Source organism: Ascaphus truei, chromosome 20 (genome assembly GCF_040206685.1).
Source record: "Ascaphus truei isolate aAscTru1 chromosome 20, aAscTru1.hap1, whole genome shotgun sequence".
Taxonomy (NCBI): Eukaryota; Metazoa; Chordata; class Amphibia; order Anura; family Ascaphidae; genus Ascaphus; species Ascaphus truei.
The window spans coordinates 16,990,620-17,017,603 of record NC_134502.1 but is presented as its reverse complement, the minus strand read 5'-3'; the positions used below and the strand labels follow the sequence as shown (position 1 = coordinate 17,017,603).

General features: G+C 48.6%; 1 protein-coding gene across 1 annotated transcript; it reads right to left on the bottom strand.

Moving 5' to 3' along the window:
* Positions 1–514: 514 nt before the first annotated feature.
* LOC142470696 (EVI5-like protein) lies at positions 515–26,984 on the bottom strand. The gene is given in 16 exon segments (XM_075577331.1): positions 515–5,123; positions 15,625–15,695; positions 15,698–15,719; positions 16,772–16,867; positions 17,377–17,523; positions 17,935–18,093; positions 18,349–18,489; positions 18,824–18,952; positions 20,391–20,531; positions 21,106–21,138; positions 21,844–21,897; positions 22,812–22,872; positions 23,844–23,941; positions 25,078–25,167; positions 25,772–25,915; positions 26,919–26,984. Coding segments are annotated over 15 exon segments (1,620 nt in total). The 5' UTR covers positions 25,862–25,915; positions 26,919–26,984; the 3' UTR covers positions 515–4,835.

The following is a 26,984-nucleotide window of genomic DNA, read 5'->3' as shown; positions in this document are numbered from 1 at the left end:
AAACCCGGTCACTTTTACACCCCCACCCCACTTTCTCAACTCTTCGCTCCCCCCTCAATTCTCTCACCCTCACCCATGTATTTCTCCCCCCCACTTTATGGCCCCCTCCTCCTCACGAACCTCCATCACTCAATTACCCACGCACTCACAATTTCTCCTCTTCACAGCTCCCTTTCTCTCACTCACAATTTTACCCTGGGGGTTTGGTGGCACAGGATCCTCCGGGAATCATCCTCTTCTCATGCACTACTAGCTAAAAGGTTAAGGGTGCATGCAATCAGAGCCTTTTTTCCTCCCCCGGCTCTCTCTTGGTGATGCTACACTGTATTTTTTGTCTATCCTAATCAAACCACATACACAAATACATATTTACCTGCACACACACACATACACCCTTATACATAATGTGTTTGTATAGTGTTAACACACACACACACACACACACACACACACACACACACACACACACACACACACGTATATCCAGCATCCCCTCCCACAGTGACAGTGACACTTCTTTAGTAAGACAATGTGAATTTAATACAAGTAAATTGATATCACACACACAGCTGTAACAGTCGCTGTAGTACCCCCTCTCTGGGGTGTGTAAGAAAGGTCACCCACTCTCGGCATAGTATATTGGAAGAGGACCTAACTGTACTGCCCTCCCCATGGGGCCAGTGTAAGAGCGCTGAGGGGGTGTGACGTATGGCACATTCTATCGGAACACAAAATATAAGACAAGACACGACCAGCAGAGCATCGGTCCGCCAACTGCTTCCCTGCCAGAGATCTGCAGCGTGTCGCACCAATTATCCCTGCCAGAGCGACGCTTCATTAATCCCTTTCCTGCAGTGCACCTCTGGAGCATCAATCCCTTAACCCCCTCCCACTACAGAGACCAGCAGCTCGTCGCTCTATTATCCCCGCTCTCCTACTTCTAGTGTGTTTGGCACTTAGAAACATCTTACACATTGGCATAGGGATATTCACACACGAACATAGAACAGAGGGGATTTAATTCCCTTTAAATTAAATGTTAACCAAACATTTTTCCTTGCACTAAACGTAGTGGCCTTTACACAATTAAATATCTTTTTTCTCGTGAAGTTACAGAAACTCAAAAAAGGTCCTTTATACACCTCAAATATAAATACGTTTAATATTTTTCTGTTACCTCGTCGTAAACAACAAAAGGGAACTTTATACACTTTAAATATCAGTAAGCGAAATCGTTTCTATTTGGACCTTGTAGTAGTTAGATGCAGGGAGGGGGAGCGCGGGCGCGCAAGTCCAGACTTCAAGGGTCCGAGTTCTCTGCTTCAGCACACGGAATGGGATGTTTGGCCGTGACCAAACCGCCGCCAGTGCTCCGCCGCGTCTCCGGAATAACTCGCCGCTAGACACAGCCACATTTCTTCGCTACCGCCATCTATAAAAAGGTCTCTTGCGCCGCTCCGAAGGCGCCTGCTAACCCGGACAGGATCCGGCAGGCGCTGTCAAGGGGGTGCGTTTACATTCGGAGCAGCGGCCGGGACATTTAAAGATGGCAGTGAAGAAACGGTGATGTGTCCTAGCACAGGTATCCAGACGGTGACTCGCGATGCACCGGCTACTTCTGAGACCATTTAGCACCGACTGAGCCACCAGTGCTGAAGCAGGGATAGCTTGAAAACCTCATCTGTTGGTGGCCCATGAGGACTGGAGTTGCTCACCCCGGAATTAGTGGGACCTTCATACACTTTAAAGCATTAGTCAACGCGTTTCGCCATTTTTATTGTTTGCATTTTAATTCCTTTACTGAACGAGATCTCTTATTGCCCTTCGCAACGCGGATGTTATTTTAAAAATCTGATGCGTTGAAATATTAAGTGTCAGAGAGGTTCAATTGGAGCTTTCGCCGGTGACGTTTAAAGATTGCCATGTTATACAGACTTCGATGCCAAAAATAAGGAGAATTATGATTTTTAACACAGAGAGAAAGAAAAGAAAGCAAGACATGCCCAGGAGGAAAGCTAGTAATATTACACCAGTTGATCTCATAGGCTTCAGAGAGATGGCTTCTTTAAATATCTATAGGTGAAATATATATATATATATATATATATATTTTTTTTTTTTATGTTGTGACCTTTATACATTAATCAGGAAGTGAGATATATATCTTTGTACTCTGACATTTATCGAAAATAGAAGAACCGTTATACGCTTTAAATTAAATATAAAAAGGACCAATATAGTGAATGTACGAAAAGGTATACGATAGTTCGTTTGATGTCAATTAAATACATTTGTGTGCTGATCTCTCGGGAAATAGAAGTGCATTTATACTTGAATGCCAACATTGGTGGTGAGCTGGTGCTTTATACAGTACATTTCAAATAAATAGAAATAAGTATTGGACTGTGTTCATTTCATAGGGACCAGAGAGAGGTCTTTCCTAAACCGACAATGAAAAATATTTTCAAATGTGATACAAGTGGACCCAGGGACTTTTATACACCAATATAAGTGGCCACGATTTTCAAATGTCTAGAGATAGAGGGACCTTTATACACTTTAATCAAATGCAAAGGGACACGGCTTCCCTGTCATTAGGGGCCTTCACTCACACACGGATACATTATATTGATCTAGTCAGGCATCTGTAACAGGCAAATTATGTTTTCACAAATGAGAAAAGGACAGGGTGTGCTTATAAATATATTTGAGGGGCCCATAGCTATGAAAAATAAAAATAACCTTGGACCCTTTTCAATTTTTTTAAAAAAAAATAAAAAATACGTGTACAGACACTAACACTTTTTTTTTTGTAGTGACAGTTTTTGTAACACTGGAGTGTTTGTTAAATTTACCGGGCGGGTTTTACAGGACCCGGGATAAGGTTGATGAGGGTGGTTAGGAAGAGGCTGGGCGGAGCGGTCTGACAAAAACAACCAGAGTGATGTACTGTAGGGTCTTTGATATGCTCTGGAAGAGTAGGATGAACGCCGATCTGGTCTCGAACGCAAGGGTGGGCAACTCCAGTCCTCAAGGACCACCAACAGGCCAGGCTTTCAGGCTATCCCTGCTTCAGCACAGGTGGCTCAGGCAAAGACTGAGCCACCTGTGCTGAAGCAGGGATAGCCTAAAAACCTGACCTGTTGATAGCCCTGGACGACTGGAGTTGCCCACCCCTGCTCTAACACGGCTCCTAAAATCCACCACCATGACACATATTGAAGGGTCTCTAGTTAGTTTGTATGAGGCTTCATTCCAACAATTCTGCACCTAGAGTCGGATGCTCTCCCCACAAGAGGCAGGGGGTGGAGGCATTGTGAATATATCCCAACCAAGCATCTTCCATAACTGTTGGTAAGTAGTGATTTACAGGTTTGTAGTGAGATATTAAGTAGGAGAGGTGTCCACCCCGTTTTTTCTGTACACCAGGTCTTGATGGGTGGAGGCACTGTCCATCCTGACTATATGCAGCCGCCATGAGGCCTGGTAGCAATTACCGGTTTGGGAGTGCCACCCGTTGAACCTTTGATGGCACCATTAAGCCGTTTATTTACTGCAGGGATTGGAGTGATGTGTAGCACCTTGAAATTAACACTATCTGGAAGAAGCATATGCAATTCATTCTGACTGAGCAGCCTCCAAAATAGTTGTGGTTCATAGTATTGTTGTGAGGATGGTTTTCCGCACCTAGAATCCGAGTCTAGGTGGAGCCACCTTCCACACGTCACAGTTGTGTCTTACAATGTTGCTCCCCAAGCTCCTGTTTGTTGACGGCACTTGATGAGTTTGTAGTGAGGTGGGAGGTAGAGGAGGTCCCTCTTCCCACAACGTCTTCTGGAAGTGGAGGCTTCGTCAATCTGTCATTAACACGCAGACGCCATATACCTTTTGGCTAGGTTGAGCCTGGAGGGTGAGGTACAGTTCCCCCATCGCTTCTGACCAAAGATAATACCTGTTGGGGTAAGAAGGAGGTAGTTAGGGAGATCCTCTCTCTTAGTTTTCCCCACCCAAAGACGGGCGCCTGTTTGCCAGGGGATGGGTGGAGGCATCCGCAACATGTTCTGACTAAGCAGGTAAGGTAGCGATTATAGGATTTGGTCTGAAATTGCAAGGGGAGGATGCCTGCTCTAGTATAATATGCCTTGGGTGTTTGATGTGTTCTGAAAAGGTTGTGAGAGGCAATGTTGATACGTCCCAACACCGACGTTGGCATGTAGTGACAAAGGTTTTAAAGGTGAAAGGAGGCCCCAGTCTCTGGTTTTCAGTGTCCCGAACTCCGATTCCTTCTGGAAGCAAGTGGGTGGAGGCATTACTGGTCCACTTTCTATCCTGATGTGGTTCTGCACCTCAGACGTCTTGTAGTGCGGTCTTGCTTTTGATGGGTGGGTCATCACGTGGTGCCTCCACCTGGAAGACCGGGATCTTCCTCCCCCACATAAACCCTGTATGGGGTCAGAACATACTGTCCACGTAGAGATTCCTCCTTCTCCTTCATCCTTTGTAAAGCGAGAATAGATTTTTCTACGCCTGCTTTTCTTCTATCCCCCTGCTGGGGTTATTGTTAGTCTCTGGGGGTATCTGAAGTTATTTGCACCTCCATAGGGGTTTTTTTTTATACCAGAAGAATTCCCTCCACCTCCATACGGTGCTATTCTTCTACAAGAGCCAGGAGGGGTATCTGAAGCTGCCACATTGGCTGGTGCCCTCTCCTCCTTCCCCCGTGGGTTATTAATCCTCAACTGGGTCAGAAAGGGTATCCAAGGCCCCTCCCCCACAGTTATTGTTCTTCAGTAGTAAAGGGGGTTACTGCAGCCAACTTCCCTCTCTCCCGGCAGTTATTCCTCCTCAGCAGGGTCAGGGGGAGTATCTGAAGAGGCCCCGTTGGTTGCTGCCCCCTCCTCGCTGTCGGAACTTGCAGAGTTCCTGAGGTGCCGCAGGAAGCAGGACTTGTGGGGGGAGCGGGGGTACAGGGCATCCTGCAGAGCCCCTAGAGGCCGGGAGAGGAGATCATCGTCTGAGGAAGGGAGGGAGTCCTCATCTTCCTGCCCTGGGCAGGGGGTGAGGTGCAGACCGTCAAAGGTGAGGGAGTCAGAGTATGGATTGTGGCCCCGGAGGAGGAGAATCTGTGGGGAGTGGGAGAGATAAGATGGAGAAAGGCACAGACATACAGAAATATGTATACACATACATATAACCAACACACAGATATGCCTATGCACATACAGCTTTAACCAACATCCAAATAACTATACCAAACCCTTATAGAGAGCACACACACACACACACACACACACGAACACACGAACACACACATACACACACGAACACACACACACACCTCTGTTCCTCATCCTCACTTGCCACATTCCAATCCCTCCTCCACCAATACACCTCTATTCTCAAAATCACAAAAACAAATATACTATAACACCCGTATCAAATCACCATCACCTCATCCACGCCAACTGTTCACCCTAAACAATCTGCTATGACCCTCCCCATCTCACGCCTAAGCCACCCTCCCCCTCTCAGCCATGGACCTGGACGCCTACTTCTCACAATTTTTTTTTTTTTTACATCCGTACTTCCTTCCCACAGCTGCCCCTACCCCCCCCCCCCCTCTATCCACCACCCCTACGCACTCCTTCCCTCCTGCCCAACCTCTGACGATCTCCTCTCAATCAAATACGCTCATCCGACCACATACCCTTCTGACCCCATTCCCTCCTCTCCTATCTTTCCTCCTTCATCCTCTCCCTATCCAGCAGACAATACAGAGACTCCTTCAAAACTGTGGTAGCTATCCCTCTTCTCAATGAAAAATCTCTCAACCTTGCCCTACCCTCAAACTTCGCTCTCTCACTCCTTCCATATTTTTTCCAAACTCCTCGAGCGCATCGTTCACAACCAACTCTCTACCTTCATCCACACCCATTGCCTCCTTCCCAATGTCCAGTCTGGCTTCCACCCCTCACACCCTACTGAAACTGCACTCCTCGCCATCCACAACTTTCTCCCAAGCTCGCCACTCCAAAAACTCTCCTCAATCCTCATCGACCTCTCTTCAGCTTTTGACACAGCCGATCACCTCTTCCATCTCCACCTTCACCAACCTTTTCATCACCGACACTGCCTTCTCATGGCTCTCATCCTCTCTCTCCCACTGCTCCTACTCTGTCACCTTTAACGATTCATCCTCTCTGTCCACCAGTCTCCAAGTGGGTGTGCCCCAGGGCTCCATCCTTGGTCCTCTTTTCCCTCTACACTGTCCCCCTCTTTGACCTCATCTCCTCCCACGGATTCAGCGTCATCCAAATCTATTTCTCCTTCCCACGATTCTCACCCGAACTTTCCACCCATATCTCTGCCTGCCATTTCCACTGGATGTCCTCACACTTCCTACAAATTACCAAGCTAAGACTGAATTTCTCTACTTTCCTGCTTTCTCCTCCATCTTATCTTCCACAATCCCGGTCTCCTTCCCCCCCCTCACCATCTCCCCTACCCTTCTGCTCACAACCAGTCACCTTTGAACCTTCCCTCTTCGCCCAACACATCACCTCCATCAATACCCGTAGCTACCACCTATACAACGCAAGAAAAAAAATGTGTCCACTCCTTTCTCTCTCCTCAGCCAAACTTCTCCTCCACTCCCTCATCTTCAACCGTCTCGACGACTACTACAGCAACCTTCTCCTCAGTCTCCCCCTCTACTGCACCAAATCCAAAATGCTGTAGCCCGTTCACTTCTCAATCTCCCCGGCTCTGCCCACGTCACCCCTCTCCTCTCCCAAGTCCACTGGCTACCTATCCAACAGCGTTGCCTCTTCAAATTCCTCACTCTGGCCTACAGATCTCTCCATGGTCTAGTGCTGTACCGGGTCCTTTTTTTCCCTAAAAATCGGTTAACGGGTACCCGGGAAAAATTAATAATTTTACCCGGATGGGTACCCGGTTACCTGGCAGGCACTTAGCTGCAGGGTGAGGAAGACCGCTGCGGAGGGTGAGGAGGACCGCGGCGACATCTGGATGTCGCAGCACACGTTCCGGTGGCGGAAGCAGCCGAAGTCCTTGTTCAGCCAGCGGGAGCAGCAGGAACAGAGCAAACAGCTGATGCTGGTGGGAGCCGGGGAACCATGTGACTGGAGCAGGAGCATTCCTATTGGACAGCCAGCTCCTCCCCAGCGGTCCAATAGGAACGCTCCTGCTCCGGTCAGATGGTTCCCCCGGCTTCCACAGGCATTAGCTGTTTGCTCTGTTCATGCTGCTCCCGCTGGCTGAACAAGGACTTCAGCTGCTGCCACCGCCACCAGGACGTCTGCTACTGCTCTCAGATGTCGCTGCGGTCTTCCTCACCTTCCGGCGACGGCTGCAGGTAAGTGTTGAACTATTTTCAGCTGCCCTGAAATTGTAATTTCCAGGTACCTTGTTCATCACTACCATGGTCTTGCTGCTCCTTACCTTCCAGCACTAATTGCTCACTACACACCTTCCTGTCCACTGCACTCCCTGACTGCCATAACCCTCCCTCCCCTCCACCGTGCCTCCTCTCAATTCAGATCCTTTCTTTGCCTTACTCGCCCCCCCTCGACTGGAACAAGCTCCCCTACTACATTCAATCTGCCCCCTCTCTATCTTCAGAAGCCAAATCACAACTCATCTCTTCTCCATCACATTCCATGATTCCCCATTAACATCCTATCCCAGCCTCCCCAACACCCATGATCTCCCCTACCCTCACCCCTTCCTAAAGTCTCTCCAAAACCCTCCAAGGTCACCCACCGCACCAATCCAATGGTCTCCACTGTCAGGCCCATCACCATGCTACCGACAAGACTAAATCTAGGGACCTGTCCTTAACCCCTGCCCACTAAACAAGCAAGTTTTACTAACTTACGTACAGCGCCCTGGATAAGGGCGCTATATAAATGTGGTTATAAATATGTACACTGCTATACCCTGCCAACACAGACACACAGGCACACACAAACCTATACTCCAAGGTTCCAATGTTTCCTGACTTCAACTCAAACACTTCCAAGATACTTCATTTTTCCACACTGGAAGTATCTGACTGGGCTACACCAGTGACACGCGCTCGTTTTTATGCATTGCTCATTTTTCACGCGTTACTCTTGCCTTACGAGTCCTGTGCAGCACAGATACGACTTCCTAGCCCATTTGCTTCATATCTATCGAACCACGTAAAGTTTTGCCACGCTGTATAATTCCCCATCTCATGAACTTCCCGTGCCAGTATCTTGCAGATGGAGACGGGTTTGTCGGCTAGGTTACCAAGCAAACCACACACTATGAACTTTTGTGTACTTTTCCTCGCTCTTGGTTTCACTTTTTGTGGTAGGTAACCCTTTGAGTGCCAGAGGGGCGGTGGCACCCTCCTGCACGTCACGATCACGTGACTGCTCCTCTTCCTGTTTCTCTTCTGGCTAAACACTATCTCCCCTAGAAAATGAAAGCCCAGGATGTAACCGCTCCAGTGCAAGAAGCCATGGAGGTGGTGGCTATGTCATGGGGAAACCAAACTGAGAAAAAGGATATATATATATATATATACACACACAAAAAAGACTGCGCTTTAAGTATCTGTCTGCAATATATTACCCACTAACTGTATAATCAATGTATAAAATATATATATAGGAATAAATGGATATAAAAAATATATATAATAATGAAACCTAATATATATCAAAAAATGATGCACTAGCACTATACCAGAAATAAAAATAAAATAAATAAATCAATACATAAACTAGTATTACCAATGACTGTTCAAATATAACATATAAACATGCATGTATAAAAAAAATATATAATAAACATATAAATCAATAAAATAAGTGTGCTTGGGGGAGTGTAGGAAAATATAAAAATTATAATAAAACCACAATGGATGAGGTGAATCAGAGTCCACAAAACCCTATGATGGCAATGTCCTATAAAGATGGAAGGGTAGTAGCCCTCTGTATGGATGTAGGCAGCTTTCTGAAAGGAACAACGACCTCCCACTGGATCTAGAAGATAAAAAGAGAAGAAAGCGCCCGATCCTTGTGTATTATATTAAGATACAAAATTTAATGTTCCATAAAACTCCAACAAATGCGCACTCACAAACATAAAAAGTATTAAAGCATGTAATGAGTAATACTCATTCGCCAGACGCTGGAAACTGCTGCTCCGCTCACACGTCCTGCTCCCACAAGTTGTATGGCACCTCTGAGCTACCGTCCAGCAGGAACTCAGGGGATGTGCAGCTACTCCTATTCTCAGCCGGAAACAAACTGCGGTGAACAATGGTTCCGGATAGGAGGAAGGGAGAAGGTAGGACCAGGGGGACCAAATCGCTGATGTATCACCATGAGGTGGCGTCCCAAAGTCCCAACAAACAGCGCGTCAGCGTTTTCCCTGATGAAATCACCCAAGTGTGAAGAAACGCGGGATACTAGTTTTTACTAGTGATAGTCACTGTACCAGACCTGTTCTATATCTGGGATTTTCATTCAGACTCTGGGACTCTGCAACGCTGCCTCGTGTGAGCGGAGCAGCAGTTTCCAGCGTCTGGCGAATGAGTATTACTCATTACATGCTTTAATACTTTTTATGTTTGTGAGTGCGCATTTGTTGGAGTTTTATGGAACATTAAATTTTGTATCATAATATAATACACTAGGATCGGGCGCTTTCTTCTCTTTTTATCATATATATATATATATATAAAATCAAAAAATAAATAGATGATACCGTTCTGTGGCTAACGAAATGCTTTTATTTGTGGGAGCTTTCGAGATACACTGATCTCTTCTTACGGCGATGTTACCGGTTATGGTAACATCGCCGGAAGAAGAGATCAGTGTATCTCGAAAGCTCGCACAAATAAAAGCATTTCGTTAGCCACAGAACGGTATCATCTATTTATTTTTTGATTATTGAAGCTCGGCTAACACGGTACTGATAATATATATATATATATATATATATATATATATATATATATATATATATATATATATTTATATATATATATATATATATATATATATATATATATATATATATATACATACATACATACATACATACATACATACACACACACACACACACACACACACACACACACACACACACACACACACACACACACACACACACACACACACACACACACACACACACACACATCACCTAAGGATGTCTGCAGATGTCACGTACCAGATATATAGCCTAGCAGGTACAACACCCAGTGGTTGACTTGCCACACAGACATACAGACACACATTCTGAAATATATAGTAGATTGGTTAAGTTAGCCAAGTGATAGATCGACGTAGACACTATTACAGACAACAGAAAAGAAAATGAGGCAAGAACCCAACGATTAAACACTGATCGAATACCACTGAGACATCAGAAGAAACCAACGACTAAGCTCAAATGGAGGGAGAAAGCAAGCCAAAAAGGAGAAGATTAAATAGTGAAGTGCCTAATGCCAAGAATCAAGAAATATGCGTAGAAGTTGATGAACATAATATTCAGGGGAGGAGAGACAGCAAAGAGGGAAGAGACAAATGGATGACGAGGAGGAGGGAATGGAGAGCAGTATGCACATGGGGCAGGAGGGAGTGAAAAGAGTGGAGAGACAGCAAGGTGATGGAGGAGGAAACAGAGAGACAGCGAGGAGACAGATGAGTAGGAGTGAAGGTAGTGAAGTGTGCACAGAGAGGAGCAGACAGTAAGGCAGGGAGTGCAAAGAGGGGAGGAAAGAGTGCAAAGAGGAGCAGGGCATGATGGAGGAGAGAGTAAAGTGGGGAAGAGGAGATGTGACAGCAAGGCATTACCGGGAGGGGCGAAAACAAAGATTAATGTTTCATTAATAACATTTGGTAGATCGGTGTATGTTACGCTGTACAGCTAGCGCACACACACACACACACACACACATATATACATATATAGATATATATATATCTTATACTATATTAGTGAAAGCACTGTATGTTTGCCTGCCTGCCTGCATGCATGCCTGCCTGCTGGATGTCCGGTGTCCCTAGCGGCAATCTCATTGGTCCCTTGACCCGCCCGCCCCCGCACACCTCTCATTGGCCTCACACACTCACACCACCCCCTTGGCCCGCCCCCCACACCTCTCATTGGCCTGAGGCGGAGTGACGGGCCAAAGGTCCAAAAAAATAAATAACACACACACACACACACACACACACACACACACACACACACACACACACACACACACACACACACACACACACACACACACACTAAAAGTACAGTTTTAATTAAAAAGTTTAAAAATAGAAGGCTATAGGAATCGCACTCAGAAAGCAAAGTAACGTGTGCTTCATGGTAAAGTACCGTTTTAATATATATATATATATATTAAAAAAAAGTTTAAAAATAGAGGTCCATAGGAATCGTACTCACAAGCAGTAGTTTTTGAGCAGTAACATAGAACCTAATGGCAGTCAGCAGTCCGTCCTCTGCTGTGTGCAGATGGTGGTTCGATCCAAAAGTTACCGGTGCACTGTATCTACCCACCAACTAGCCGCAATGATGTAAAGAGGATTTTAATCAGCACGCAGTAATCGCTGTTACAGGCTTCTATTCAGAGTTTTCACATGCCAGTCGGCGTCACGCGGGAGGCAACATAGTTACATAGTAGATGAGGTTGAAAAAAGACGTACGTCCATCAAGTTCAACCTATGCTAAATTTAGACAACAGATACTTTATCCTATATCTATACTTACTTATTGATCCAGAGGAAGGCAAACAAAAAACCCCGGAGTCATATCATCCAATGAGTTCGCATAAGGGGAAAAATAAATTCCTTCCTGACTCCAAGAATACAGCAGTGTTGTACTGTGATTGCGCGCGCGACGTTTCAAAACGTGACCCGACTTCGTCAGGGCTCTGGTCTCCAAGAGCGATGAAACGCGCTGGGGACAACTCGATCAGAGCAGATCCCAAATGGTCAGACATCACGGCATTGCGAGTCAGGTGACGTCTTGAAAACATCACAAGCGCAATCACGGGAGAGCGCTGCGGTTACCTCCCGAGAGACGCCGACAAACGTGGGAAAGCGCCGAATAGAAGCCTGCAGCCGAGCGATTACTGCGTGCTGATAAACTCCTCTCTACATCATTGCGGCCAGCTGATGGCTAGATACAGTGGACCTTGAACGTTTGGATCAACCCACCATCTGCACGCAGCCTGTTGCAGAGGACTGACTGCTGCTTGCCATCAGGTTCCACATTAATGCTCAAAATCTACTGCTTGTGAGTGTGATTACCATGACGTTGATACAGTTGAGAAGCGCGCACGGTCGTGAGCAGCGCCGCGGCAGACCAGTGAAAGTACAAGAGAATTGTATTTCGCGCTGTCGCCGCACCACGTAACGCTATGAACCAAAGTGGGTCCTAGCGCTGCAACATCATACCTATGGCCCCTACAAACGAACCGCCCGCGCCACGTGCACCCGCGCGCCTGAACACGCACCAGCGCGCACTACATTGCAAGCCTTTGCTTTCTCTTATACAGATGCAACTGTCGGTTTTGAGCCAGCGTTGAGGAAAATGCAAGAGCATCTCGCAAACACTCTGCAGCATAGTCCACAGGCGCTGTAATGGCCCATCGGATAAACAAAGCGGGGTTCCCTGCGTTTGAATGGGACTCACAGCCCGGTAGGATTCACACAGCTCGAGTCCCATTGAAACGCAGGGACCCACCGCTGTGTTAATCCGATGGGCAATTACAGCGTCTACAGACTACGCGGAGGATTTTCCCCGAGATGTTCATGGAATTCCTCCGAATCTGGGCCAAACCCGACAGTTGCACATGTAGATCCTTCTTTGGATGTGGTGACATAGGTTGTGCTGTGTATTGGTGCATCACCACAAAGAGCTCAGGTAACCTAACTTCCATATGCATGAATCCAAAATCCAGGAACATTGTATACAAATACGAATAAAACCTCCCAGGGTGAAAACCAGGGACTTGGTGGTGCCCACACGGCTACCCCAATACTTCGTCTCCAATAAATGAATATTCACCCCTGGGGAAACAATGCAAACCAGTCCAGCAAAGGAAGGTAGAATATGACGGGCTGTGCCCTTTACCTTCCTGATGTGGTTCCAGGTAAGTGGGTTCTTTGGCGTGCTGTCCTCTGAAGGGACATCCAGAACAGTAGAAGTGAAGAGGAGCACAGCTCACAACGTACCAGACACAGGAAATAAGGGCAACTCCAGACGGGGATAAAATATAAATTAGCCTTTAATGGTCAGTAGAGGCACAAAAATAGGACCACGCACCTACGCGTTTCGTCCCTCAGGACTTTCTCAAGGTGTAATGAGAGACACAGTAGCAAAACATTTATCCACAAAGAATTCGCGCCAAAACTCGGCACTCGTGGCGTCATCCGCATGCGTCCCCAAAACGGAGTCGCAGTATTACTGCGCGGCTCAATGCTGAGTCGCGCTCGTAACTGAGGAGATACACTGAGTGTCAGGATTGGCTATCAGGAGAAAAAAAACATTGAATAAAAAAACTTTAATGAAAACATTGTTAAAAAAGATGACAAAGCACCAATCTAAGATAGTAATTACCCTAAATATAGAAAAAACAAATAAATATCATTGCTGCAAATCTCTAGAACAAAAGAAAATTAATATTAAAAGAGAAACAGAAAAGAAAGAATATAAATGTAAACTATATGCATAGTGCAAAGAATGTCAAGACATAACTAAAAGGTATAAGTCAAATTTTTTTATAAAATAATTATATTGACATAGCTACATATACTGACAACATCACACATAGCATATATGAAAATGGAGTTCCAAGAGGCTTAATGGACCCCCCGTCCTACTAACAAGAGGAAAATGTATGTGTGTCAATTAGTGACAAATATGAATATGAATAGATCAATAGAACAGCTAGTATACTAATATGCTAATCCATATAGTCATGACACACACACACATTTGCCCATAAAGAAACTACACAAGAAATAGAAGTGTATCCATTTAAAAAAAGATGTATCTATTTAAAGATAACTACTATACATATATAGATATATATTAACCAAAGGTAAGACAGGAATATGCCAGACTTTGGTTAATATATATCTATATATGTATAGTAGTTATCTTTAAATAGATACATCTTTTTTTTTTTTTTTTTTAAATGGATACACTTCTATTTCTTGTGTAGTTTCTTTATGGGCAAATGTGTGTGTGTCATGACTATATGGATTAGCATATTAGTATACTAGCTGTTCTATTGATCTATTCATATTCATCACTAATTGACACACATACATTTTCCTCTTGTTAGTAGGACGGGGGGTCCATTAAGCCTCTTGGAACTCCATTTTCATATATGCTATGTGTGATGTTGGCAGTATATGTAGGTATGTCAATATAATTATTTTATAACATTTTTTGACTTATACCTTTTAGTTATGTCTTGACATTCTTTGCACTATGCATATAGTTTACATTTATATTCTCTTTTCTGTTGTTTCTCTTTTAATATAAATTTTATTTTGTTCTAGAGGTTTGTAGCAATATTTATTTGTTTTTTCTATATTTAGGGTAATTACTATCTTAGATTGGTGCTTTGTCATCTTTTTTAACAATGGTTTCATTAAAGTTTTTTTATTCAATGGTTTTTTTCTCCTGATAGCCAATCCTGACACTCAGTGTATCTCCTCAGTTACGAGCGCGACTCAGCATTGAGCCGCGCAGTAATACTGCGACTCAGTTTTGGGGACGCATGCAGATGACGTCACGAGTGCCGAGTTTTGGCGCGAATGCTTTGTGGATAAATGTTTTGCTACTGTGTCTCTCATTACACCTTGAGAAAGTCCTGAGGGACGAAACGCGTTGGTGCGTGGTCCTATTTTTGTGCCTCTACTGACCATTAAAGGCTAATTTATATTTTATCCCCGTCTGGAGTTGCCCTTATTTCCTGCGTCTGGTACGCTGTGATCCTCTTCACTTCTACTGTTTTGGATGTGGTTAGTTTAATCAGAAGCAGCTACGTCCTGTCACATTCTGTGGAATTCTGTTCTCTGCAATTTAAGATGTCCTTTTTGGAAATTAACTATTTGTTTATCTTGACCATTTTGGTTTGATATAAGAGAGACTTTCTATTATATGGACTCCAACACGAATGGATTGTTTTTCATGTTATTGACTAAATGATTGATTTGGGTCTGCTAAGTGGCATCACTTTATTTAATACTTCTATTATATCCCTACTGAGGTCATCTTACGAGAGAGAGAGAGAGAGAGAGAGAGAGAGAGAGAGAGAGAGAGAGAGAGAGAGAGAGAGAGAGAGAGAGAGAGAGAGAGAGAGAGAGAGAGAGAGAGAGAGAGAGAGATAGGGGGGGAGAGAGAGATAGGGGGGGGGAGAGAGATAGGGGGGAGAGAGAGATAGGGGGGAGAGAGAGATAGGGGGGAGAGAGAGATAGGGGGAGAGAGAGATAGGGGGAGAGAGGGGGGAGAGAGATAGGCGGGGAGAGAGAGATAGGGGGGGAGAGAGAGATACACACACGCAATTTATATACAAACACACACACTGACCTCTTGTCTCAGCTCCTCTATCTGATCCTTCAGCTCCCGGATATACTGAGAGGAGTCTGAATCATTTACTCCCCTTGTATCATCCGCTCCTCCTTCTGAGAGGACAGTAAGAGAGAGTAAGAGGAATGGGGGGGGAGGGGGGAAAGGTAAAAAGGAGGAGAGAGACACGTGAGAGGGGGCAAGGAGTGAGAGACAGGTGAGAGGGCATGGAGTGAGAGACAGGTGAGAGAGGGCAAGGAGTGAGAGAGAGCATGGAGTGGGAGACAGGTGAGAGGGGGGCAAGGAGTGAGAGACAGGTGAGAGAGGGCAAGGAGTGAGAGAGGATGAGTGAGAGACAGGTGAGAGGGCATGGAGTGAGACAAGTGAGAGAGAGCATGGAGTGGGAGACAGGTGAGAGGGGGCAAGGAGTGAGAGACAGGATGGAGTGAGAGACAGGTGAGAGAGGGGAAGGAGTGAGAGACAGGATGGAGTGAGAGACAGGTGAGAGAGGGCAAGGAGTGAGAGACAGGTGAGAGGGGGCAAGGAGTGAGAGACAGGTGAGAGGGGGCAAGGAGTGAGAGACAGGTGAGAGAGGGCAAGGAGTGAGAGACAGGTGAGAGGGGACAAGGAGTGAGAGAGGGCAAGGAGTGAGAGACATGTGAGAGAGGGCAAGGAGTGAGAAACAGATGAGAGAGGGGACAAGGAGTGAGAGACAGGTGAGAGAGGGCAAGGAGTGAGAGACAGGTGAGAGAGGGCAAGGAGTGAGAGACAGGTGAGAGAGGGCAAGGAGTGAGAGACAGGTGAGAGAGGGCAAGGAGTGAGAGACAGGTGAGAGGGGACAAGGAGTGAGAGACAGGTGAGAGAGGGCAAGGAGTGAGAGACAGGTGAGAGAGGGCAAGGAGTGAGAGACAGATGAGAGAGGGCAAGGAGTGAGAGACAGGTGAGAGAGGGCAAGGAGTGAGAGACAGGTGAGAGAGGGCAAGGAGTGAGAGACAGGTGAGAGGGGACAAGGAGTGAGAGACAGGTGAGAGAGGGCAAGGAGTGAGAGACAGGTGAGAGGGGACAAGGAGTGAGAGACAGGTGAGAGGGCAAGGAGTGAGAGACAGGTGAGAGGGGACAAGGAGTGACAGGAGAGCAGAGAGACCGGATTCCCCAACTCTTCTCCTACCTGTATCTCCAGCTCAGAAATCCTCTGACGCATGTCCGCCATGGCTGCCATACAGTCTGTTTCCCGCAGGCGCACTGCCATTACCTGCTCTTTATTCTGAGGGGACACAGTGACACACACAGACATCACCTCTTCTATATTACAAGGGGACGCCCTGACACACACACCTTGCGCTATTCCAATACAAATGTCGCAACCTCTCACCTAGCATTCTCTCACACTTTCTTCCTCCATCTGCACTATTTGCCCCTCTTACATTCTCCACCTGTCCTCTCCCCCCCCTCAAACCCACACCTTGCCCTCCCCCCCATCACCTTCCCTTACACCCTCTCTCCCACAACCCCTTGTCCTTACACCCTCTCTCACCATGGCCTTACACCCTCACCCCCCCACACCTTGCCCTCAAACCCTCTAACCTACTCACTCTCCCCCCTGGCACACATTCGCCTCCCTCACACCCTGGCCGCACACCCTCTTCCTCTCACTTTGCCCTCACACCCTCTCCCCCCACTCACACCGTCTCTCCTTCCGTGTGCACCCTTCACCTCACGCACTGTGTCTCACACTCTCTCCCCCCTCCCCCGGCACGCACTCTCCTCCCTCACCTTGCACTCTGACACAGCGTGCCGCCGCTTATCCTCGTTTATTTGTGCCTGCAAAGCCTTATTCTGGGTGGTCTCACTCTGCACTTTGTCTCTCAGCTCCCTGCACTCTTTCTCCAGGCGCGACAGCTGCTTCTCGTGTACCACTTCCTGCGGGAGACACGGGACCACGTCAAATCAATCCATTTTTCGGCTTGTTCCACGCGTTGGTCACTCGAGTGTTGGAAAATTTCACCCACACTGATTGGCTCAGGCTGCTGTCAATCACACACTAAGCCTCTGCTATTGGGACAATCCATTCACTCCCAATCCACTGGGGGAGTTCAGCTCACATACAACAGGTTCAGGGAAACCGCTCGCTTGTGGGGTAAAAGGGGCCCTAAAAAAATAGGGTCAGGGAGACAGCGTTTCCCCTATGAAATGGAATAGTCCGATAGCTGCCAGTCCGATAGCACAGCTGCCAGTCCGATGTGTGATTGACAGCAGGCAGAGCCAATCCGAGCTCTGCGTAGGTGCACTGCGCAAGGAGCTGGGAGAGATGATTGGACAATGTGGGATCACCTGAGTCTGCATGGTGAGCACTTTGTGCCGCAGGTCACGCGCCTCACTCTGAGCCTGGACCTCTCGTAGGCGGCACGACATCACCTCGTCCTGCAGGTCCCCCACCGCGCTCTTCCGGGGAGAGTCCTTCCAGATACCCCCGCCCCGGGAGGAGAGAGACTGCGGGGGAGAGGGAGAACGACACATTATATATATATATATATATATATATATATATATAGATAGAGAGGCGGGGAGAGGAGAAGAGAGAGAAAGGTGGGGGGGAGAAGAAGAGAGAGAAAGGTGGGGGGGGGGGGGAAGAAGAGAAAGGTGGGGGGGAAGAAGAGAGAAAGGTGGGGGGGAAGAAGAAGAGAGAAAGGTGGGGGGGGGGGGAAGAAGAGAGAAAGGTGGGGGGGAAGGAGAGATGGGACTCACCTGCCACCGGTCACTCAGCTCTGTCACCTGCTGCTGCCCTTCTCGCATGACCTGCAGAGCGTTGACCTCCCTAACCCGCAGAGCTTGCACCTCGTCCTGCAGGAGAGCAAGGTTACTCTCATCGGGGAGAGAGCTGCTCCGCTGAGGAAAGAGGAGAGACCGCCACCGTGTCAACTTTTGCGAACATACGGTCTGTGTCACACGGTGCCACCCTGCAAGGTGGGGGGAAGGGGGGGGGGGGCGAGGGGGAAGACAACTCAACAGGACTGGGGTGGCCAACTCCAGTTCTCATGGGACACCAAAAGGTCAGGTTTTCATGATATCCCTTCAGCGGGTTTCAATGAGCAACTCTATCAATGACAGCCACCTGTGCCGAAGCAGGGATATCCTGAACACCTGCCCGGCTGGTGGTCTATGAGGACGGGAGTTGGCCACCCCTGCAATAGGACAAAGCTCTCTTCTGTCTCACGGTCACCTTCTCCAGCTCCACCACTTTCTCCTGCATCTCCCTCAGGGCCACCAGCGTCTCTGCTTCTCGGAGTCGCGAGTGTTCCAGCTCCGACTCCAGGTGCGTCACCATCTCCTCGTTAACACGTGGGTCACCCTAAAAAAAAGGGACAGGAGGGGGACACAGGTTATCGTGTATGCATCCAAGAGCTGGAGATTCCTTCTGCAGAAAGCGAGGCGCCACCATTCAAAAAAAATATAATGCAGTCGCAAAAAATGTTAGCGGGTTCCTTGTTCTCATATGATTTCTTGTGAAACGTTTTCGCCAAGCTTCAGAGGGCTTATAATGTTGGCAAATGACGAAGGTTTCAGCGACATAAAAATCGCCAGACGGCAGGCGAAATGTCACATAACCGGATGTATGCAACAGTTAGCTAAATCTGAGAAAATGTATGTGTGTGTGTGAGAAATAGATAGATATAGCAAATGGAAATATTACTGTATGCTCATCTGCATGTCTTAGGCAGGTCTGCAACCCCGCCTTTCACCATTATCACCCAGCACACACCACTTCCACTGCAGCAAGGGATTCTGGGAAATGACATGCAAATGAGCACACAGTGCCACTTTTTGCTTCAAAACCATTCAACATGGTTCCCGTATAGGCTTAAGCTTGCTGCATGGTCACAGCTTTGAGCACAGCCAGAGTTAAGATGCATAGCCAGTAAACCCACCCACAGACAGCTGTTTCGACCTTAATGGGTCTCTTCAGTGTGGGGTTGGTTGTACTGGCTATGCAAAAATGAAGCAGGGATCGGTTTTACCATACTTAGTTAAGTTCTGCTTCATTTTTGCATAGCCAGTACAACCAACCCCACACTGAAGAGACCCATTAAGGTCGAAACAGCTGTCTGTGGGTGGGTTTACTGGCTATGCATCTTAACTCTGGCTGTGCTCAAAGCTGTGACCATGCAGCAAGCTTAAGCCTATACGGGAACCATGTTGAATGGTTTTGGAGCAAAAAGTGGCACTGTGTGCTCATTTGCATGTCATTTCCCAGAATCCCTTGCTGCAGTGGAAGTGCTGTGTGATAATGGTGAAATACGGGGTTGCAGACCTGCTTAAGACATGCGAATGAGCATACAGTTATATTTCCATTTGCTACTGTATATGCTTTGCAGAGGAGGGGTTTTGTCACTTTTTTTACCCACCACAACTTAACAAAGTATATATATACAATTGGTTCTGGACTACTACATGCAGTGTGCTGTCTCCTTTTACTGGTCTTTGGGCTGGTATAAAATATATATATATATATATATATATATACACATACACATACACACACACACACACACACACACACACACACACACACACACACATACACACACTGTGTGTACAGATGCAGCGGCCGTTATTCGAACTATTCGAACACTTCATGCGGTGTATACCTCACGTAAAGCGCCACCCTCACCTCACCTTCCGCTCGTCCGGACGTCACTGCGTGCAGGAAGTGACATCACACCTGCGCTCTAGAGCTGCAGGATGAGCGAGTGAGGTGGCGATGCAGTGCCCACACCCCTGCCCCTCACCTGCTTGTCCTGCAGCTGACGGTTGAGGCTCTGCGCGGCCTGCAGACTCTCCGCGGCAGAGTAATACTGCTGCTTTACCAACGCCAACTCTCGCTTTATCACGTAGTTCTCCTCCGCTTCCTGTGCCCGCGTCACCTGACCCTGCACGGGGGGGGGGGGGGGGGAGGGCGGGGGGGAGAGAAGTCAGAGCAGTGGAGTCATTTGGGGGTAGCTGGGGCCTTGACAATTATACCCCCCACCCGCCTTCACTTCCTTTTCCTACCCCCACTCGACCGTTGTCACCTCCTCCCTCTACTTCTGTCTCTTATCCACTCCCCTCTTTCTCCATCTGTCACTCACTCTTGCCCCTGTCATCTTTTTGGCATTTCACACTCTTCCTCATCGCCGTCACACATACACCTGTTCTCCATCTCTCACACTCTTCCTCTATTTTCTCCTCCTCTCTCCACTTCCCCCCCATTCCTGTTACATTTCCCCTTTCTCTCCACACACACACCTCCCCTATAAAACTCCTACTGCTCTCTCTGCTCAATTGCACACACACACACACACACACACACACACACACACACACACACACACACACACACACACACACATTACACTTTCATCCTCTCCCTCCCCACTCCCTCTGTCCATGCAGGTGACTAAACGTAGGAGAAAATAAAAAAAGGAGGAAATGGATAATAAAAAGAGAGAAGAGAGGAGACTGTACCTGGATCAGCCTGTCCGCTAAGGCAGCGCTCTCCTAGGAGACCGCACACGAGACAGCCCGCGAGGGGGAGAGGAGTATGAAGGGGGGGGGGAAGAGGGAGAGAGGGGAGGGAGAGTGTGCGGGGGAGAGAGCGAAAAAAAGAACAGATGGAAGGGGGCGGAGAGATTCAGAGGGGAAGGGAGGGAGGAGATGGGGGGAAAGAACAGAGATGGAGAGATGGGGAGAAAGGGGGGGAGAAAGGCAGAAAACAAACATGGAGATATAGGGATACAGAGGAGAGGTAGGAGAGAAATAGAAAGGGAGAGATAACCACCACCGCACTACGAGAAGCAGGAGAGAATTAGACAGAAGAGCAGCTCTCCCCAAATCTGCCCCACCCTTAACTCTTTTAAAGAAAATCTGGGGAGAATTAAAAATGGCCGCCATCATGCTTTAAAAAAAAAAAAAAAAGGATTCCCCACGGACCCGTCTCTGGTGGCTGGTACATTGTAAAGTTCCTGCGACCCACTATTTTGACTCTGATAAGCAGAGATGGTTTCTGCTGCTGATGGGGTAAAGTGTGTGTGTTGGGGGGTAGGGGGCGGGAAGTAGTGTTCAATAGTCCCAGCCATGTTTAACGATCCCAGAGAGGAAAGGAGGGAGGAGAGAGGACGGCTTCACCGCAGGCAGCGTGAGAGAGGGGGGGATCCCAGTGGGATGATAAAGGGCCCTCACTGATAAATATTATCTAACACGCACCTTCTCCAAAGTTTCGATCCGTTGCTTTAAGAGACGGTTTTCTGTGCGCAGACGCTGGGGGGGGGATGGGAAAGAGATCAGTCCTAGAATTGCCAGCTCTGCGTGTAACCCCCTCCCCCGTCCAGCCCGAAAGGAGGCGGCGGCCTCAACCCCATACAGCCCCAAAGGAGGCGGCGGGCTCTGTGCCCTCCCCCCCAGTCCAGCCCCAAAGGAGGCGGCGGGCTCTGTGCCCTCCCCCCAGCCCCAAAGGAGGCGGCGGGCTCTGCGTGTAACCCCCTCCCCCGTCCAGCCCCAAAGGAGGCGGCGGGCTCTGTGCCCCCCCGTCCAGCCCCAAAGGAGGCGGCGGGCTCTGTGCCCCCCCCCCGTCCAGCCCAAAAGGAGGCGGCGGGCTCTGCGTGTAACCCCTTCCCCCGTCCAGCCCCAAAGGAGGCGACGGACTCCGTGCCCTCCCCCCGTCCAGCCCCAGAGATTAGGGGCTCTGTGCCCTCCCCCCCCCATGCAGCTCCAGGAGGAGGTGGCGGGCTGTGCCCCCCCCCCCATCCAGCCACAGGAGGAGGCGGTGGGCTCTGTGCCCCCCCCCCCCGTCCAGCCCCAGGAGGAGGCGGCGGGCTGTGTGCCCCCCCGTCCAGCCCCAGGAGGAGGCGGCGGGCTCTGTGCCCCGCCCCCGTCCAGCCCCAGGAGGAGGCGGTGGGCTCTGTGCCCTCCCCCCGTCCAGCCCCAGAGGCGGCGGCGGGCTCTGTACCCTCACCCCCATAGGAGGTGGCGGATTCTGTGCCCTCCCCCCCATCCAGCCCCAGGGGAGGCGGCGGGCTCTGTGCCCTCCTGCCCCAGAGGAGGCAGTGGGCTCTGTGCCCTCCCCCCCCCATCCTGCCCCAGAGGAGGCGGGTTCTGTGCCCTCCCCCCCCATCCAGCCCCAGGGGAGGCGGCCTCTGGTACCCAGTCCATCATCCAACCCTAGAGGCGCTCACCTTAATTTCAATCTGTTCCTCCATCTCTTTGCTTTTAATGGCGGCATATTCCTTTTCCAGCCTGGAGACAGAGAGAGGCCAGCTCATGAGTGCATCATTACTATTGGAACACGTTATTGGGGCAGCCCAGCTCCTGGGTGCCTTATTGCCCCTGTAATATCTTACTGGGGTAACAGCTCCTGAGTGCCTTATTGCCTCCCAGTAACATGTTATTGGGGTAACTTGGCTTCTGAGGGCATTGAGGATTGTTAACATAGTAACATTCTATCGAGGTAACCCAGCTCCTGAGTGCCTTATTGCTCATGTAACAGGTTATTGAGGTAACCCAGCTCCTGAGTGCCTTATTGCTCATGTAACAGGTTATTGAGGTAACCCAGCTCCTGAGTGCCTTATTGCTCATGTAACAGGTTATTGGGGTAACACAACTCCTGAGTGCCTTATTGCTCATGTAACAGGTTATTGGGGTAACCCAGCTCCTGAGTGCCTTATTGCTCATGTAACAGGTTATTGGGGTAACCCAGCTCCCGAGTGCCTTATTGCTCATGTAACAGGTTATTGGGGTAACCCAGCTCCTGAGTGCCTTATTGCTCATGTAACAGGTTATTGGGGTAACCCAGCTCCTGAGTGCCTTATTGCTCATGTAACAGGTTATTGGGGTAACCCAGCTCCTGAGTGCCTTATTGCTCATGTAACATGTTATTGGGGTAACACAGCTCCTGAGTGCCTAATTGCTCATGTAACATGTTATTGGGGTAACACAGCTCCTGAGTGCCTTATTGCTCATGTAACAGGTTATTGGGGTAACCGAGCTCCTGAGTGCCTTATTGCTCATGTAACAGGTTATTGGGGTAACCCAGCTCCTGAGTGCCTTATTGCTCATGTAACATGTTATTGGGGTAACACAGCTCCTGAGTGCCTTATTGCTCATGTAACAGGTTATTGGGGTAACCCAGCTCCTGAGTGCCTTATTGCTCATGTAACAGGTTATTGGGGTAACCCAGCTCCTGAGTGCCTTATTGCACAGCTCCGTACCGTTTCATTCTCTTGGGGTTGTACTTGACCTGGTATGCCTTGAGAATCAGTTTGTCCGGGCAGCTGTCAAACTGATGCGGGATCACCTTCTGGAAGTACTGAGGGGACACAAAACACATTCTCTAGAAATCCTATGTAATGCCGACATTAACTCCCTTTACACCCCCCCCCCCCCATTTCTTGACTTTCAGCCAATATCAATCCCAGACAAGATATCGGTCAGGTTATTGTTCCGGAGTATCTTAGGTATGGCCGCCATATTTTCCCCTCTAACTTTGCATTTCAGAAACCCTGCAGTGTTTTTACTTTATCTAAAGCGGCAGACCAAGCAATATCATACGTGTGTGTTTTTTATTTTTAAATAAATCAGTTCTGTACGATGAGAAAACACTTGTAGCATTGTTTTTTAAAACAGCTCTGATTAACAATGTCAATGTATGTATGTATGTAATAAGCATTTGGGTTTCTATAGCAACCATTTACAAAGTCACACCCCCTTCCTCTTCTCAGACAGGCTCTGGCACACCCCTTTTTGAGCCCTGCCTTCTCTTTAGCAGTGCACCAATTGTGACTGCCTGGTCACATGATCTTCCCCACAGCACTTTGCATCTCGAGTCCTCTCCTACTGCGCTGACAGCCATTTAGTGAACCCCCGAGCCAAATCTTTGCGGATCGATCACAGGAGAACGGATCGATTGGCAATTTAGCCAATTACTTATCAGTGTGTGGATTGTATTGATGCACATATTAAAAGGGAAAATTTAACTAGAAAAAGGCGGCTTGGACAGCTGCTATAAGGCAGGTCCCGCAACCTGCCCCTAACAGAAAGCAGCATGTATATTCTGTGTGGTTTGCCTATAGGGCCTTAACGTTAAACCTTATTAAACAAATCTTAAATGAATCATACAAAGAATACCATACAAATCACCTTTACTTCCCACTTTATTTAACCTAACAAACCCCTTGAGCCGTTTCCAACCACATACATAGGGCTGCCGGGTTATTCCATATAACTTTGCTTTGGGATCACTGCCAGTGTTTTTAGCTCCTTTACGGCTTATCCCGTAACCAGCCCTAATAAAAAGCAGAATGTGTCGGATATCCTTCCGAGTCTGTCGCTGTACTGTCACGGGGCTGGGCTGCAGTACTGACACCCCCCTATTAAATATACCTTTACATGGCTGCTGTTAAAGAGCAGGGAATAATGCCAGAGGGGACAGTCGCTGCCACTTACCTGTGACATCCCCTCCATGTCCAGCTGCATCAGCTCGGTCTGATTCACGGTCAACAGTGCCATCCCAACACGGAATATGACCTCCAGACCCTGTGAGGCGACATGGGGTCAATTGCGGAAACGGTCCTTTGAACTCCCAGAGTGACGCAGACGGAAGAGACTTGTGTCTCATGGAGTCTGCCAGCTCCCCCACCCCCCTCCTTGCAGGTAACAGGCAGACTGGACCGGTATCCAATGGAGTCTGTCCTTCTCCCCGCAGGGAGACAGTGACAAAGGCAGGAGGGAGCTATGGGACATGGAGTCTGTCCCTCCCCCCGCAGGGTGACACAGTGACACAGACAGGAGGGAGCTATGGGACATGGGGTCTGTCCCTCTTACCGCAGGGTGACACAGTGACACAGACAGGAGGGAGCTATGGGACATGGAGTCTGTCCCTCCCACCGCAGGGTGACAGAGAGATGGGAGCCATGCCTCAAGGACTCTGTCCCTCCCACCGCAGGGTGACACAGTCAGGAGGGAGCTATGGGACATGGAGTCTGTCCCTCCCCCCGCAGGGTGACACAGTGACACAGACAGGAGGGAGCTATGGGACATGGAGTCTGTCCCTCCCCCGCAGGGTGACAGTGACAGACCGAATGGAGCGGCGTCTCATGTAGTCTGTTCCTCTCCTCATAGTGACACGGTTGTTACTCACCTCGTATATGAAGATATCGAACACGCGGGTGGCCACGGGCAGGGGGAAGGTCGTGAGAAACAAGGTAAGAAACCAGGACGAGGCGTACATCGAGGTGTGAAACGAGTGAGAGCGAAAGTGCAGGTTCAACTCGGGAAGCTGCTCCTGAGAGAGTGAGAAAATGAGAGTTTACAAAATGGGATACCAGCCCAACCGCAATACTGCATCTGGAACTCTGCAAACTCCTTCTCCAAGTACACAGGGGTACATGAAACAATGCATGCCGGGCTGAGCCGGGCCGCTTTCCTCTACTGCTCACTGTACAGAAGAGAGCACTGACATTCTGGGCTCACCTAAACAAGAGCCATCCACAGTCTTACTGCTACAGAGCAATGAGAAGCCAGGAGCTCCTCACTAAACATGAACTAGGAGAGGTGTGTGAGAGACACAGGCAGACACAGACAGAACTGGAAGCCCCGGGAGATGAGACTGTGCCAGCGATGTGAGCTAGGAGAGGTGTGTGAGAGCCACAGGCAGACACAGACAGAACTGGAAGCCCCGGGAGATGAGACTGTGCCAGCGATGTGAGCTAGGAGAGGTGTGTGAGAGACACAGGCAGACACAGACAGAACTGGAAGCACCGGGAGATGAGACTGTGCCAGAGATGTGAGCTAGGAGAGGTGTGTGAGAGACACAGAGAGAACTGGAAGCCCCGGGAGATGAGACTGTGCCAGCGATGTGAGCTAGGAGAGGTGTGTGAGAGACACAGGCAGACACAGAAAGAACTGGAAGCCTCGGGAGATGAGACTGTGCCAGAGATGTGAGCTAGGAGAGGTGTGTGAGAGAAACAGGCAGACACAGAAAGAACTGGAAGTCCCGGGAGATGAGACTGTGCCAGCGATGTGAGCTAGGAGAGGTGTGTGAGAGACACAGAAAGAACTGGAAGTCCCGGGAGATGAGACTGTGCCAGCGATGTGAGCTAGGAGAGGTGTGTGAGAGACACAGGCAGACAGACAGAACTGGAAGCCCCGGGAGATGAGACTGTGCCAGCGATGTGAGCTAGGAGAGGTGTGTGAGAGACACAGGCAGACACAGAAAGAACTGGAAGCCCTGGGAGATGAGACGGTGCCAGCGATGTGAGCTAGGGGAGGTAGAAGATGAAACTCACTTCCTGCTGTGCTGCACACAATACTCTGAAGTGGTGAAGCGCCCACCTGGAGAAACTCACAGCTCT